This window comes from Trachurus japonicus, chromosome 1 (genome assembly GCF_045865225.1).
Source record: "Trachurus japonicus isolate A0001 chromosome 1, Traja_1.0".
NCBI lineage: Eukaryota > Metazoa > Chordata > Actinopteri > Carangiformes > Carangidae > Trachurus > Trachurus japonicus.
Window position 1 is genome coordinate 29,494,103 of NC_140907.1, and position 16,687 is coordinate 29,510,789.

General features: G+C 40.8%; 1 protein-coding gene across 1 annotated transcript; it reads left to right on the top strand.

The window, feature by feature from the left end:
* Positions 1–2,674: 2,674 nt before the first annotated feature.
* Positions 2,675–15,942, top strand: iqce (IQ motif containing E). The gene is made up of 21 exons (XM_085784371.1): positions 2,675–3,150; positions 3,458–3,499; positions 3,870–3,915; positions 4,008–4,160; positions 4,741–4,842; positions 5,003–5,073; positions 6,106–6,219; positions 6,299–6,349; positions 6,438–6,508; positions 6,597–6,669; positions 6,960–7,000; positions 9,002–9,153; positions 10,102–10,157; positions 10,297–10,526; positions 10,747–10,854; positions 11,776–12,070; positions 12,201–12,287; positions 12,517–12,644; positions 12,770–12,852; positions 14,547–14,657; positions 14,978–15,942. The coding sequence occupies exons 1-21, from the start codon at positions 3,079–3,081 to the stop codon at positions 15,118–15,120; spliced, it is 2,229 nt and encodes a 742-aa protein (XP_085640497.1). The 5' UTR covers positions 2,675–3,078; the 3' UTR covers positions 15,121–15,942.
* Positions 15,943–16,687: the final 745 nt, after the last annotated feature.

A 16,687-nucleotide genomic window follows, 5' to 3' on the forward strand; every position in this document is an offset into this window, starting at 1 on the left:
GGATCATGTTTAGGGTCTGGGCTGTGGACCAGGACTAGAGCAGTGAAGTAGGCTAATTGGGGGGAAAAAAAGTTGGATCCAGCTCAGCTCAGACCACATCGCCCCCATCTGGACATTCACAGAACAACAGCAAGGACATGGAAATGTGGGAAATGTTATAATCCAGAGGTCCAGACCACTAGGTCACATACATTTTGGTTGATTAGACAATTTTTAAAAATGTTTTTTTCATTTCCACATTTATGTTACAAATACAAATGTAAATTTGAATGGCTTGTATTCATGATTATCATGCAATTGACAGACATTGTTCATATCGGCATTGGTATCAGCAAAGATACTCTATCTTTGGTATCAAGGTTTGTTTATAAATGGCAGTGGCACGGCCCCCCACTCACTGTACCTGCACATGTTTAATATATAAACCTGTGTATTATTTGAATAGCTTTCTACATTGGCACTAGGCCCAGTTGCAGTTGTATCAAGCAGATGTATCTTCAGACAAGAACAATGAAAATTTACACAGAACATAACGTGAAACATTTTGCAGAGTAGATTGACTGTATAGTGAATAGTATTAACCCATAGCCACACAGAAGTACAGACCACGTCTACAACACAACTTCTATATTTATTAGATGCTGATTTTGTGATTTTGCAGTGACTGAGAGACACAAGTTGTTGTTATTTGCTCGCTGACACCACTGATGAGGTGACTGCTTTTACAGTAGGTCTAGACATGTAAGAAACACTGGTTGACCTTTAGACCAACTATGATGTGCATGATAATACATTTTTTTTCCCCTGGAGGATTTAGTTGATCTAAACTGGTTCTCCTGTCCTTGTTAATGTATGTATGCATATATGTATGTGGATGCATAAGTACTCTGTGTGTATGTGTTCACTTTTTACTATGATGTTGGACTATTGATGACTGAACTCTTGTTTTGTATTTTTGTTGTTAATAAGAACCCCCTCGAAGATTATATGGTACATCTCCAGGGGCTAGTCTTTGAAAATGAAGACACATAAGTTTTGTAGCGTGCCGTGCTATGTGCTGAGTGTCATGTTGTGTTTGTTATCTCTGGACATGGTCAAAAATATTATAATAACTGAGGTTCTGCAGGGACAGTCTATGTTTTGAATTACATTTCTAGTAAATGAAAAGACTAACGTTACAGTGTATAGTGTGCTGGTTTGTTAACTCACAGCTGGGGGTCGTCTCAGCTTTTCTGGGCTCACAACAACCCTTTTAGTGAAGCGGTTTAACTCTGTTGCAAGAAAACTGATCTGCAACGGGTTTATTTGCTCTGGCTGTGTGGACACGGGGGTCCACCACCTGTAAAAACAGAGTCTGCAAGAATATGATACAGTACCAAGAGGTCGCCGGCGTCTTCTCTCTGAATCTGCAAGGAAAGAGGACAGTGTGTGAGGAACAATGCAAAAAGCAGGGGTGAGCAGCAGTGTAAATGTGGGAATAGTAGAGGTTTACAAAGTTTTATATTCACCCAGAACTCTGAACATATACAAGTGACTATACAAATATATGTTGCATGATACAAAATTATAAAAACACTAAAGTCCCTTGCTGTGATCAGAGGTTAATGAGCACTGAACAGGGGACTCTGTCTGTCCCTCCTCTCCTTTGCCCCCTCTTTCTCCTTGTCTCTTGCTATTGGAGGAAATGGTTTAATTCCCTCCTTTTAGCAGCTCTTCACCAATGGGCAACATGAGGAAATGAGCCAGAAGGAAGGAGAGGTAGAAAAAGTATCATCGTCCAACCCTGGACTGCAGTTTGATTATGAGCTGCGTCAAGCTGAACAAAGCTGCAAGCGCACAACTGGTTTGGAATTTCAAAATAAAATAAAATTACAACTACGTTTTTTATCACAAGTTTCCTTATCAAATAGCATATTTAGAGCTTGTTTAAACTAAACAAATGTTGGCCAAAGTGCTTTACAAGTATCTGCAAAACAAGAACTACAATCACAAAATAATTAAAAATAAAGAGAGAAGGACAAATGAAAGAACATTGGGTAGAAAATAAAATAAAAATCAGAGGAGGGTGGAGCTGCCGAGTCAAATGCTATGGAAAGCTGACCTGGATTCTTTAAACTAAAAAAAAAAACAAAAAACCTTTTTAGATAGGTTTTAGTATTGTTGTTTATTTACTGTTTTATTTATGTGTATTGTGGAGCACCCGCACCCCACAACCTAAGTTTTTCACAATGCATGTACTTACTTAGCCTGTGTGACAATAAACATCTTGAATCTTGGGTTTTTAGCTGTGTTTTGAAGATATTAATGGAGGGTGAAGAACAAACTGAATGTGGCAAATTATTCCATGGTTTTGGACCAGCAAAATGCTGAAAATGCTGCAACACCTCTGGTTTTTAACTTTGCATGTGGGATGGAAAGTAGAGATTTGAGGTAACGTTAGATAGATGTAGCCTATTCAAATGCTATTAACAACAACAAACAAAAAAAACCAAAACAATAAAGTTAGTTTAGTTTAGATTAGTTTACCTTTTCCAAAAAGTCAGCAGAGCACGAGAAGCCATCCTGAACCTAGGCTAAACAGAAACATGCTAACATGAAGTGTTTTATTTTGAAGGCGCGCTCCCGTGGTTTCCGGTGCCGCTCTGCCGCTGCCTAGTTACCTTAACGCAGGTTCTTAACAAACTGCCTGGTTGCTATAGACGACTCAATCTCCAACAGTGATGTGAAAACAGAAACATCTGCTCGGACAGAAAACAGCATTTTTTAACCGGGTTTCGTGGAGCTATGGTTCCCAGAGTCCGACACCGAGTCACCGGCTCGTTACTCCGAGGGTCCGCAGTGTTGTTGTTGTTGTTGTGGACGGAAATCTCCGGTTGTAGCACATAGCTAACGTCTCTTTTGTTGCCCCATGTTTCTACTACTACTACTACTCCTACAACTAGTACTAGCAAGCGAGAGAGGGTGAAACCTGGACGGAGAAGCTTCTCTTGGAAAAAATGAGAGGATTACACACGGGGGAAAAAAAATCAAGTTTTCCGACTTTACGTAACGTAACGTAACGTAACGTTTTTCCCGGTGATGTTCAGTGCAGCTGCTAAAATGTCTTTGGAGGCGAGTGATGTGCAAACAGATGAAGACTGCGAGGAGCTGGTGAGTCTTTAAATGAGTCTAGTTTATGTGTTACTCGATGTTACTCTAAACTAAACTCAACACAATAGTTTGACAGTTATTCACAAACCTTTTAGCATTTCACCAAATCCATGTTCATGTGGTGACAGTTCAATCTGAGGGACTTTTAACTTGTCTGTAGAGGTGACATTGGTAGATAATGTAACGTTATGAGTTGGTTGGAGTTCAAAAAACAACAATCAAACAGAATGATATGAAATGTAAACATATTTTTGGATAGATCTCAGACTGAAAAAGTTATGATCTTTCTCTGCTGTGTCCAACCCAGGTTGAGGATGGCTTCTTGTTCTCTGCTGACTTTTTGGAAAAGGTAATCTAAACTAAACTAAATTTATTATTTTGTTTTTTTCCCCCATTGTGTTCCATTTGTTCGTTGTTGTTAATAGCATTTGAATAGGCTACATCTAGCCTATCTCAAATCTCTACTTTCCATCCCACATACAAAGTTAAAAACCATCATCCTCCGATTTTTATTTTATTTTCTACCCAGTGTTTTTAAATGTTATTTCTCTCTGTCTTTCTCTCTCTTTTTTTAAATAATTATTTTGTCATTGTAGTTCTTGTTTTGCACATAATTGTAAAGCACTTTGGTCAACATTTAGTCGTTTTTAAATGAGCTCTATAAATACAGCTGACTTGACTGGACTGTGCTTCAACATCTTGTTTTTGTCCTCTATCAGAAAACCAGGAGGAAGAGATCTTCTGTAAAGCATTCTCCTTCTCCGAGTAAGACCTGGTGAACTTGTGCAGCTTCTCTAACAAACTTCCACATTTCATGACTGTTATGTATATAATATGTGTTTGGTATATACATACAGGGTCTCCATACCTCTCCAGCCTGAGTATGAACCCCAGAAGAGCAGCCGTGGTGGCAGCCTGGAGACTACCGAGGGCGTCCCTGGGGGACACCAGAGGAGAAACCACGGGGGAGAGCGTCTCAGCTCGTCTCACGTCCCTCAGCAACGGCCACGGTAGGCACCTTATAAACACAGCCTCCCTCCGCCATGTCTGTCCTCAGGAGGGTCGGCTGGATAGAAGAAGTGAGGGACTGTTTTTTCAGCTGCTTGCTGACTTTGAAGGTGTCCTGCTGATGATAAGAAACTCTGCAAATGTTACAAAAATATTCTATTTGGCTCGTTGCAGCGGACACTGAGTAACATTAACATTACTGTGGAGTCATATTTTTGTCTATCTGAGGAATGTCAGTCCAGTTTCCACCTTCCTCCTGCTCTGTTTGTGTCTTCACCCATTATGAAAGCAAATAAATGTCATTGTGCTTTCCAGATGCTTCTCTAGGTTCACTTGCCAGTCCAATTTTTAAAAATGTTTACACTTTTATAATGCATTTTGAACAAATAGGCAGAGTACTAATGTATTATGTGTAGGATGCGTTGGTGTAGCACTGAATTCCCACAGTATAAACTGATTTTGTTATATAGAATGTGCGCTATGTCGCAGATACGTCACCATTACAGAGCGAGGTGCTTTGTCATACGATAATGAAATTGTGCAGAAGCATAAAAATTGTTGACGTTCACAATCTGTCTCCAGATCTGTCCCAGACTCTGAGATCAGAGTGTGACGTCACACCGGAGCTGCTCAAACAGACGCTGAGCATGAAGAAACACAAACATCACCACCCTGCAGCTAATGGTGAGAGAGAACGTGTGAAAGTGTGACGCGGGTGCACAAACGACTGTCGGTAGTTTCACACCTGCAGGATGAGAATGTCATTGAAACGTCTGTGTGTGTGTATATGTGTGTGTGTGTGTGTGTGACTGTGTTGTTTCCCTGTTTTCCTCACGTGTTGCAGGCTTCACCTTCGGCACAGACGAGCACAGAGATAAGGAGGGCATGTACGATGAGATTATTCGCCTCAAGAAGGTAAAGTATCACAAAACTAACGATGCATATTTAGAAAAAGAAAACACACAAGTTACACATGTGCGTCAGTGTGGTGTTGTCAGCAGCAACAGGGTGGGACATTTTTCTACTGCAGGAGAGTTCGGCATCAAACGTCACAGTGTAAAGTGATGCGTGCATCTGTGATCAGTGGAAGTGTCCTTGAGGAGAGCATTGAACGGCGACCTGTTCAGAGTGCTGTTCTGTAGTTGGCTCAAGCCTTTATTACTGTGCAAAGACCAAGATGGCTTTTGAGGCATTTCGCTAATACAGTTTGGGGGATTTCAGGTGTATTCAGAAGACCTATCAGGATTAGCATATGCACTATGCAGGATTTGTAGCTTAACTATGCTACATTTTTACCTTAATTTAACAGCTTTGGAGTAATTGTGATGGTTTAATAAATAAATGAATAATAATAAATAAATAAATTAACTTGTTACGAGGAAGAATGGAGGCTCTCTGCCGCCCCCGATGTCCCAGATCTCATCTCTGTGGCACCGCGACACAAACACGCCCTGTAACCCGTAATCTCTTGTTTACGACAGATTAAACTACACAGACATACACGTCGTAGCATCGTATATGATATATATCGTCATCCACCGCTCGATTGATTGATTTCTCACCGGCTTTGTTGTAAACAAATGCACATGACCGGGAGGAGGGTTAGCAACACAGCAGAAAAAAGCGACTGGACTTTCATAGTTCCTCGTTAAGGCTGACTCTCTTCATGCCTTTCCACTGCACCAGCTCTTTATGACTGCTACACACATTTTCCATATTATCCCATATTCTATGTTGTAAACTGTTTTCTTGTCTGTACACAACATCTATTGCACATCTGCCCGTCCTGGGTGGGAGTTTTTCCTCAGTCGATGTGAGGATGTTGTTATGATGCGCAGCTGTGTAAAGACCTTTGAGACAAACTGTTTGTAAAAATGGGCAATACTAGTGTACAAATAAACTTGCCTTGCCTAACGTGTGGTTAATCTCTAGTACTGCTCTCTGCAGAGTCTCCTGGCGCAGAAGTCTGACAATCAGCAACTGAAAGTGAAACTACGCCGCCTTGAGGAAGATAACGCTAAAAGAGAAAAACAGATAGAAGAGCTGTTGGATCCCACGAAAGTACAATCATTAAATTGCTTCAGATTTTTGTCGTAGATGGTTTAAAAACTGAAATAACCCGTATGATCTTCCTCCGCAGGGGTCTGATTACACTCGTAGTCTGGTGGATAAGAAAAAGGAAGGGAGCGTGGTGAGTATGTGCAGTCCGCAAATACCATAGATCAGTTTCAGGATGCGGTCGTGTGAACAGTCTCGTCAAACTGAATCTGTCTGTCAAGGTGCTCAACGGGCTGAGGCAGAGAATCCTGAAGCTGGAGCAGCAGTGTAGAGAGAAAGAAAACGCCCTGAGGTAAAACGTCTCACCGTCTATACGTCAGCCCATTTGGTCCACATATGAGGCAGCACGATGTTTAGTTTATTACCTCTCACATCTCCAGTAAACTTCAAAGTGAGCTGAGGACGACCAACTTAGAGGAGCTGAAGATCACAGTCGAAACCTACTCCGAAGAGGTAACACGCTGCTTTTTGATATTTTTCCCCCCTCCCCACCTGAATATCAAAGTAAAAATTCATCTCGGCACGTTACCACGATACAGCTTTTCCAACAGTAGAACACCTGAAACAACCACCACAGGAATGAGAAGATTGGAGTTGACACTAAAAATAAAACTGTTCCTCTTGCTGCTCTGTCTGTGAAAACTGATGTTATTACATTTACTTTGGTCGCAGCGAGTGTGAGCCCTGCTGTGAAAAAGCGGAAATCTGGCCTAACGTGTGTGTTCGTGTGCCTCGTCTTTCAGATCCAGAGACTCAGGCTGCTTCTGGAAGCTGCAGAGAAAAGGTCTGAAAACACCAGGATCATGCAGAAAGTAGAAACAGCTTACACTAACACCCCTCGCACCCTGAGTAAACCTTTACATGTGTCAGTCTCACAGCGCTCTGGTGTAAGAGTCATCATGGGCCTCATTTTAGAATAAGTAGGAGATTTCTATACAGTAACTGTAAAAATGTTATATAGCATTACTGGAACCCCTGTAGTTGAATCTGGTTGTAACTTGTTCTTGAATATGATTGCAGGTTTTTGAGTGGGTGTTGGTTCCCTCGTTAACTTTTTATGAGTTTACCAAATAAGGAAATGTCCTATAAAATTACACCTCAATGTAAACATTGTAGTTACAAATTATTTGTTTAGTTTAATTTATTAGTTTTTGATGTTGTGGACAATCCCAATTCATTAACTGTATCATCAACAGTAAAAAGGGCAGTCCATGTGAATGGGCCCTTTGCCAACATGGATAATATCCTGCTGTAGTTCCCGGCCAGATGACAATAGGCACCCTAAAAAAACAACAACAATATATTACAGCACATTGATTAAAAAGAGAGAGTTAGGACAGCTAAGAGACAAGATAAATCAATAAAGATGAGAGAGAATGGTGAACAGTTATTTCAAAATGTTTCCACAATTGTGGACATGGTGTTTAGTATTCAGACACAGAAGGTTTTAGGTTGTTTTCACACCAAGAGGAACTCGGTTCAATTGAGGAGCTGAAAGTTGATTTATCATTTATCGGTTCGGTTCGGTTCTGATTTCACGCTGCCATTTCTGAAGCGTGCCAAAATTTCTGAATAACGTCACGCAGTTAAAAAGGATGCTCGTTGATTGGACAAATTTGGGGGGGAAATCCCTCCCTCCTGACCCGCAATAACAAACAGCAAACAGCAAACATGGAGCAGCATATTAAGTTAGCTGTTTTATTTCATGTATGCCACACACCACCGTATGCGGCGTGATTCATAGAACCACAGTTACTCCGTAATTATTGGGGGATTGTGTTTGTTCTTTTTTTACTTATCAAATGCTCATGGCTCAGCAAGCTGTTTAATATGACAATCCTGGTTAGACAGCGAGGCAGAGAGCATTTCATTCAATGAGAAAATTAAAGAAAAACGGCACCGGAGGAAAATTTGGTCGATGCTGTATGTTTATAGCGGACCAAACAGGTCTGGTGAAAAAGCGACTTTAGATTTCCCTCTGCCTTCATCAACGTAAAAAGGGTTTTTAGGAACTGACTGGTCTTTTTGTTGAGGAATGAGTCAGAACTGCTGTGACACACTTTGACCCTCTGGATGTAGAGGTCGTTCTGTCATGGATCAGTCAGAGGGAGGGGATGCAGGATTTGTGATAAAAATTTAATGAGACCATCTGGTGATGGGATCACACCGGCCATGATGCCCCTCGGACATTCTCACATAGGCCGGACCACGCACATCCTAAAACTCGGCCCTCTTTAGTAGTTTAGTTTAGCTTTAGTTTATTGTCAGATACATTAAAACAGTGTTTTTCAACCTTGGGGTCGGGACCCCACGTGGGGTCGCCTGGAATTCAAATGGGGCCGCCTGAAATGTCTGGTAATTGATCATTTTAAAAAAAAACCTAATTATTATTCTTTTTAAAATGATGATTAAAAACACGAAACACAATTTTAAACAACAGTATTCCATACTTTCACTTTATTGAATATGAATCAAGTTTTTAGTGTGTACCGTCAATGAAATGAAAAGCAGTCGGCCAGATGCCTCTTCAACCCTCATCACAATAAAAACAATTAATAAGTCAATAAATAGTTATTCATTAAAATAGTCTAAACAACATTCAATAAACATGGAAAATGATTTCACTTCACTTCCACAAAGTACTTTTAAAACTGCCTCAGTGTTGGTTCCAGCTACATGACGACACTCACACACACTAACAAGACAAAAACAACAGCAGTCTGCTAGACACTGTCACCTGCCTGTCTTATTAATTCTGCCTCCCTCCGTCTCTTCCTGTGTGCAGCAGTCGAGCAGAGAGCAAATGCTCCCAGCGCCAGCAGAAAGCTTTAAGCTCCATGGTTCACCGTCTGTCTGAGAGCGTGAAGCGGCTTCAGCAGGAGAACACGGCGCTCAGAGAGGAGCTCAACACTGACAGTCCTGCTGGAGGAATCAAAGGTCTTCCCTCCTCGCACACACACACCCTTTAAACAACACACACCGACATCCCAGAGTCTCAGAGCCTCCAGAGTCAGACACACTCAACACATACACTTCATTTACTCCTTTTATCACTTTCTACTTTCACTCCTGCTCTTCTGCTTCTAAATGTGACACCTTTGTCTCGGTTCATACATACCCGTTTCAAAAGCTGGAGTCAATTTATATGACATTTTGAAATTGCATGTTGCATACACAGGGAGATATACAATGTATTTGCTGCTTTCACAGCCTCTATAATACAAAACTGAATGATTCAGTTTTCTGGTCAGACAAAACACACAATCAGAAGTGGTCAGCATGGGCTTCGAAAAATTATAAAGAGTTGCTTTTTCAAACAATTTTCTGACATTTTATTATTACACACAGGGTTCCTACACAAGTATGGAAAGAATGGAAAAGTATGGAATTTGATTTTATGCATTTCCAGGTCTGGGGAAAAGTATGGAAAATGGAAACTATTGTATGGAAATACATTTATATATTTTATCTGGGTTTGGTCTTATGTGAAGTTATTTGGGTTTATTATTTTTGTGCTATTGTACCTATCTCCTGGAAATTATTTGGTGACATAATGGCATACAAATTAAGAATAATGAAAACAAACGGTTTATTGCATCATTTATTTACACGATGCACATCTAATTACTCTAATGTCACAAATTATTTGAATTGTTTATTAGAGAAAAAGTCTGGAAATTAGGGTCTGTAAAAAGTATGGAATTTTAAAATGTGTAGGAACCCCACATTCATTATTACATTTCATCAGTACACTATGAAAACAATCTTTAGCAGCAGAGCTAATCAATCCTCAGCCTTGAGTTAAAGTATGTAACACCGTATTGTGGAGTCTGCACTATGATGAAAATGAAAAGCTGTGTGTCTTTATGTGACTGTGTTCCCTAGGTTACAGAGAGTGGAGTAAACAGAGGCTGTTGCGAAGGTTGCTGGAGCTGGAGAAGGTGAGAGGAAGAAGCTGTAAACTAGTGGCTTACACACCAGCAGCAGCAGCAGCAGCAGCAGCAGCATCTCAGCAGTAATGTAAACACACAGAGATCAGAGCTGCATCATCACAGACTGATTCCCGTCTTCTCCTACCAGAGGCCGGAGGACGGCAGGAGACACGCCCCCTCGGGGAAGAGCAGCGGCCGATTGGATCAGGAGGCGGAGGCCACACCCGCCGAGATCCTGAGGCTTACCATGGCAACAGAGGCAGGGGTCTCCGTGGGAACGAACACTGAAGAAGGGGAGGAGAATTCAGATCTGAGCGAACGCCTCGGCCAATCGGAGAAGGAGAGGGCGGAGCTTCAGGAGATGCTGTCAAGTAAAGAGTGAGTGAACAGCAACATGATTTAGAACAAATACATCTCCTTTAACCTTTGTACATCTTAATTATCCAAGTTTATAAACCATACCAGTGGTAGGAAAGTGTTTTAACGTGGTTTACCAGATGTTATTACGACATTTACAGTGGTTATGAGCATAAAGATTGACTGCATTTTGTTAGTGAGACTCTGAATCTGAGCTTTTGTTTGTGTTTTTTTTTTCCAGTGATGAACTGAGACAGTCGAGGACAGACAGAGAGGAGCTGGAGAAAGAAACAGAGCGATGGAAGGCTGAACAAATGAATGAACGAGACCAAGAGAGACTGCAGCACAAGTATGTTACAGCTGCAAAATGTCACATTTTATATGTGATCTATTTGTTATTTGTTACCTCGAAATAATATGAGGTTAAAAAAGAGTCCTCAGGATCAAAGCCATCTATATATTAAAACCTTTGAATGAGAGATTATTTAGAGATCACAGCTGCTGTGTTTGGCGTGCAGGCTTTGTAGTCCCTGCAAGCACAGCAGGGGATTATTATAGAGATTCACCTGAGAATTGTCTTTATGCAAATAATGGTTAAACATATGTACATAAAGGCGAGAAACGTGACTGAAACAAACCAGGCAGTGGCAGTTGTGTGGGTCTAATCAATATTATAGATCAGTGGTTCTCAAAGTGGGGCCCGTGGACCCCCAGGGGTCCTTGAGAGGGTTCAAGGGGGTCCCCAACTTTTTTCCAAAATTTTACCAATTTTCTTTTTACAGAAATATTACATTTAATTCCTGAAATGTCTTGTTTTTTCCCCCAAAAATTCACGCCATTGGCAGTAATTTGAACGTATTGACTAAAAAAAGTAACATTATTCAGTCTCGGAACAAATATTTGTGTATTTCTGGTGTTTGCTTCAAAATCTTGTCCAATGGGGGTCTGTGGTCTAATTTGTGTCAATTTAGGGGTCCTTGATGTAAAACAGTTTGAGAACTACTGTTATAGATAATAAAGCTTTCACCAAGTTTTTTTTAAGCTAAACTTTTTCGCCCCTGTACAAGCCAGTTATGTTTAGCTCAGTCTCTGCTACCGCAGTGCATTTGCCTAAAATCAAAATCATCACATACAAAAGCAAAGCTCTCAGAGAGTGAACTGGATATTGAGCTCTAAGCTAAGAAAGCCTCAGCTAACCAACTACCAACTGTCAGAGGACATCCATTATTTCCATATTTATATATTGAATACATTTGTGTGTGTTTCTCAGACAGGAGTTGGAGCAGTTGTGGACGAGGATCCGAGCTCTGGAGGAGGACAAAAGTAAACATGCACAAGCTGAGCTGAGTGCGGGAGGAGACCATGAGGACAGTCCACGGCACAGATCAAGTCAGATGGAGAGAGAGGAGAGGGAAGCCGGAGATAGACAGGAGGAAGGGGGAAGAAATGGAGATTTGGAAAATATAGAGAAGAATAAGAAGAAGAGGAGAGAGACGAGACAACATAAAGCAAGAGAGAGAGCAGCGAGGATCATCCAGGCAAACTGGAGGCAGCACAGGCACAGGGTATGTAACTCACCACGGTTACATAAAAGGGAGTTATTGATGTGTAAGAGAAATATTATATAAAAACATCCAGACACTCTGTCCCAGATTTCTTGTTGCATCTCCATCTCTTTGCATTTTCTCTCTTAAGGACATTGTGATGTTGCAGTCAGCGTTAAAAGGCCATCTCCTCAGAGCGTCGCAGCTAAAGGACCTGCTGAAAGACACACAGAAGAAGGTCTCACCTACACACACACACACGCACACACACAAACACACGCTTCCACACTGTCACTGTATAGCAGTAAAGCAGCTGGAATCTACATATCACTCTTAGTAATAAGCATCATCACTACTTTAAACTATTGGCCATTTAAAAAACATTCCTCTGAACCTCCATTGTCTCCTGTACTCCACCTCTTCCCCCTTTTCTCTCTCCCTCTCTCATCCCAAACTCATCTTTTCAGGCCGTGGAAGCAACAGCCCACGGTGATGAAGCTTCCTCTGTAGCTGGAGAGATGGATGAGGTTGCCTTGACGATTATACAGTCTGCTATCAGAGGACACCTGGCTCGCAGTAGTTTTGCAAAAGAGAGGTGACTCATTTATATACACACAAAGTTAATTTAAAAATGCATGAAAACATACACGGTAATATAATAATGCAGGAGTGTTTGTGTGTTTTTGTGTGTGTGTGTGTGTGTGTGTGTTTGTGCATCAGCTCAGGGCTCTCTGTGCCTTCTCCGATGGGAAACAGTTTACCCAAACTGGAACCGCGACGACCTCGCTCGACCAGCAGAACAGGTCAGGTTCACATACACACGGCGTTCTCTGATCAGATACTTGTTGTTACTTATTGATGTCGTACCCGTCTAATAACAGAGTGTATTGATGTTGGAGATGTAGGAGACGCATTATCAATACAGTCACGATTTAACATTTTCTTGGTATGCTTATTGTCAGAGAAATAATCACGGTATTTCGATTATTATGCATTAAATCATTTCACAACACTATGAATGTGTAAAATCAGATATAGTCAAAATATAATTACATAGCTAATTATATACACAAAATATTCAAAGTATCTATTAATATATGACCAATTATTAATCCCCCAGGGGAAATGTTTGAAATATGTAATATAATAAATAATTAATCGTCATCTATACCAAATGTTTAAGTTTATTTTAATCGTTTTTTTTTATTACAAATGACCTGCTAATTTAAATTCCTACAAATTCATTGTTAGGTCACGTAAGCTGACATTAACATAGTTTAACCCAGTTGCTGTGCCTTTACCTTTCAGTAAATGCTAAACTCTTGACGGTATTGAGGAATCTTTATCGATTCCTCAACACCACGTTAAATACCAAGGTTAATTGTGAAAACAAGTAATGGTGACATCCCTAGTGTGTGCGGTATCATCAGCATCACTGTGGTGCAGCCCTGCCATCAACCTCAGACTCCCTCATCACGTCTTCCCTGACACGTTTATGAGTAGTTATGGATATCGCTGCCACACTGATCTAATTCCAAGCTGCCTGTCTCCTCTGCACCGGCCAGAGCTTTGATATCCTCCCATTAAAAGGCTGATGATGGCACTCAGCAGCCATGTGGTCCAGTGATGTCGCTGCCTCACATCACCCTCCAAATATCTAAATTTAACCACCGCTCAAGAGTCTTGTCCTCAGTTCCTCTCCGACCTAATCGACCCTGCCAGCCCGCACGGCTTCCACCGTAACACCTCCTCTCCGCCGATCCCCTGAATTTCTAATAGGTTGACAGCAGATGGGTGCAAACGAAGAGCAAGAGCGGTGATGTCAGCAGTTTCCCTGCATGTTTATAGACTGCTGCAGGCTTCAGTTTTTGGACTGCACCACCTTCACTTAAGGAGGAACTATGCAGGAGGTTTCCCTTAATAATGCTACATTTTTACCTTAATTAAACAGCTTTGGAATAATTGTGATGGTTAAATAAATGACTTGTAACTTGTTTCAGGGAGAATGGAGGCTCTCTACTCCTACTCTACACCTAGCATCTCTTGGCTGAAAAGCAACCTTGTAAGATCAGCGCCTCCGGTGTCCCAGCTCTCGTCTCTGCGCTCATCAACACAAACGTGCCCCGTAGCCAGTAATCTCTTGTTTATGACAGATAAGACAACACAAATATATACGTCGATACATCATATATGATATATAATGTTATCTACCGCTCTATTGATTGATTTCTCACCTGCGTCGTAAACAAATGCACATGGCCGAGAGGAAGGTTAGCAAAACAGCGGAAAAGTGACCGGATTTGCATAGTTCTCCTTTAATCTTAGTCCAAGGTTGTTTGCAAAGTGAAGTCAGGTTGTCATAGCTCTGGTTTAGACAATGCTTTATTTTACAGAGGTTACGTATATGTTACTGTGTGAGGAGCAGGGATTTAAGCTGGGCATGGTCTGAGGACATGTGTCTGAATTGTGCCACTGGTTGTGATGTTTTGTCATCAAGGTGCTGCATCCCTCCACATCGACAAAAAGAAGCAGGCTGATGAAGAAGAAGAAGGAGGCGACCTGTGGCCTGTTTCTAGCCGCCAGTCCAGCAGATCGACACCCACGACAGGTCAGAGAAAAGAGAGAAACATATGTCTCAACGTGTCTCTACGTTAAATGTTATACAGTGTTACCCACTATTTTATATGTGCTGATGTATCTGTATGTAGAGTTAAAGCTTATTTGATTCCCTGACACTGTAATAAAATGTTTGCTGGAGGGAAATATGTTGAAACTATAAAATCTGAAATATTTATGTAGAAAGTGTGCATATTGTAAATTTCAGCCTGCTTAAAATTCAGTTTTGAGGACTCTTTAGGTTAAATATAATAAATTAATATGATGCCCAAGTGATTAATCACAAGTATAACTGTGTATCTCCTGCTGCAGACCAGACACGGCTCCATTGCACAGCTGAGACAGGAGGAGCTGCTGCTGCTGCTGCTGCTGCTGCAGTGGATTCTGATGATTCGGACGATATCATTGTGTCTCCCTCACGTCCTCTGAGGAGCAGGGAAGTCTTAATCTCATAGACCTTCTTCTGCCTCTGTGCTCGACTCAGAAACTTAATATCCGACGGCCGTGTTTTTGTCCAGCTCCCCATCGAAGCTGCAAAAGATAGCTTGGATATTCCAATAATATTCAGGACAATATAGAACATGTGTTTGCCTGTTTCGCTGTCATCAAGAACTTCTTTTGAAAGTAATAAACAGAGTATTCTGGGAAGTCAGGAAATAATGGCACATTAACACCTCACTTTGATTGATTTTGTTCTTATTTAGTAAACTGCACCATGTAGAGACGTGTCCAGAGTCCTGACTGACTGAGGATCACCCGGTGGTTTATTTTTAAATTCTTGGGACCATTTGTTTTGATCTGTAATTCTCATCGTTTATCATTTGAGCCAAATATTCTCAGTGGTTTGCCAAAGTGCCTCCTGCATGAATATTCAGATTTAAACTGCATCAGTGAATGCATCAAGTTCTGTTGGAGTGACCGATCACAGATCCTGTCTTGACACTCCAGATGTGCGACACATCCATACACTAATATATCATGTAGGCTTATTAAATTATGACTGATTGTGAGATATGATTGAGGAGATGATTCTCAACTGATGCACTATCGAGTGAAACTGTGAATAAATTATAGATCAGCCTGCTGCAATACTCCACACAGCCAGTAAGTACAACGGCTGGAGGATACACAGTATGTCCGACCGACGCCAATGTTTGTTCTCTCAAATAAACTAATGGTAAACAGTAGCGAGGACAAGAAAAACGGTGCAGGAGTGCAGTTTCCATACATTGTATGTAACTTAATTTCACTTAATAAAATGCTTTTTTCTAATAATACCTCCTGTGTTTTGATGCAGATCTTTTCTGAAGTACAGTGCAGCTTTCAGGAAGTTGTACTTCACGTAGTGCACTTTTTTGGCACCGCCAAACCTTGCAGCTGAACTGCAAACTTAGCTGGGTTTAATTTAGAAACGATGTTCTTGCATTGGTCGTCCACTAGAGAAATATAATGTGTGTGTAACAATAATTATTCATTTTGTGGTTTTCTCATGTATGTAGGTTTGCCCCAGCACAGTGTGGGACTGACTAAAGCTTTTGTAGACAAAGTAATTACTCATTATTACAGGCTTTTGCCCTTTTTTTCATAGCTATTTTTTTTAATGTATTTTATATACAAGTTTACTGCAGTGCTGCACTGATGCAATTTTAAACCAACAGTTATGTATTCTTAAATGGTAAAATGTTGCCCCAAGTGGTTGAACCATATTTGGTTTGTGTAAACATAAGGAATATCTGCAGGGTAATGCATTATCTGACTCTTTTTTTTACTCTCTAACATCAGGGTTAGGGTTTTGATTGATTGAAACCTTTATTTATCAGCAACAGTTAAAAAAGGAGAGGAAGAAGACATTTATAAAGTCATTTATAGATAATTGGTTAAAGAAAGGTAATTGGCTAATAAGGTTAATAAGTAAGTAAATGAAAGGACAGCATGAGAGATGCATAACCAACTTCTGAAGAAAATAATAAAATGCCAGGTCATAAGAGAGACATGTCTGTTCAAAAAGTGCCATGTCTGTGT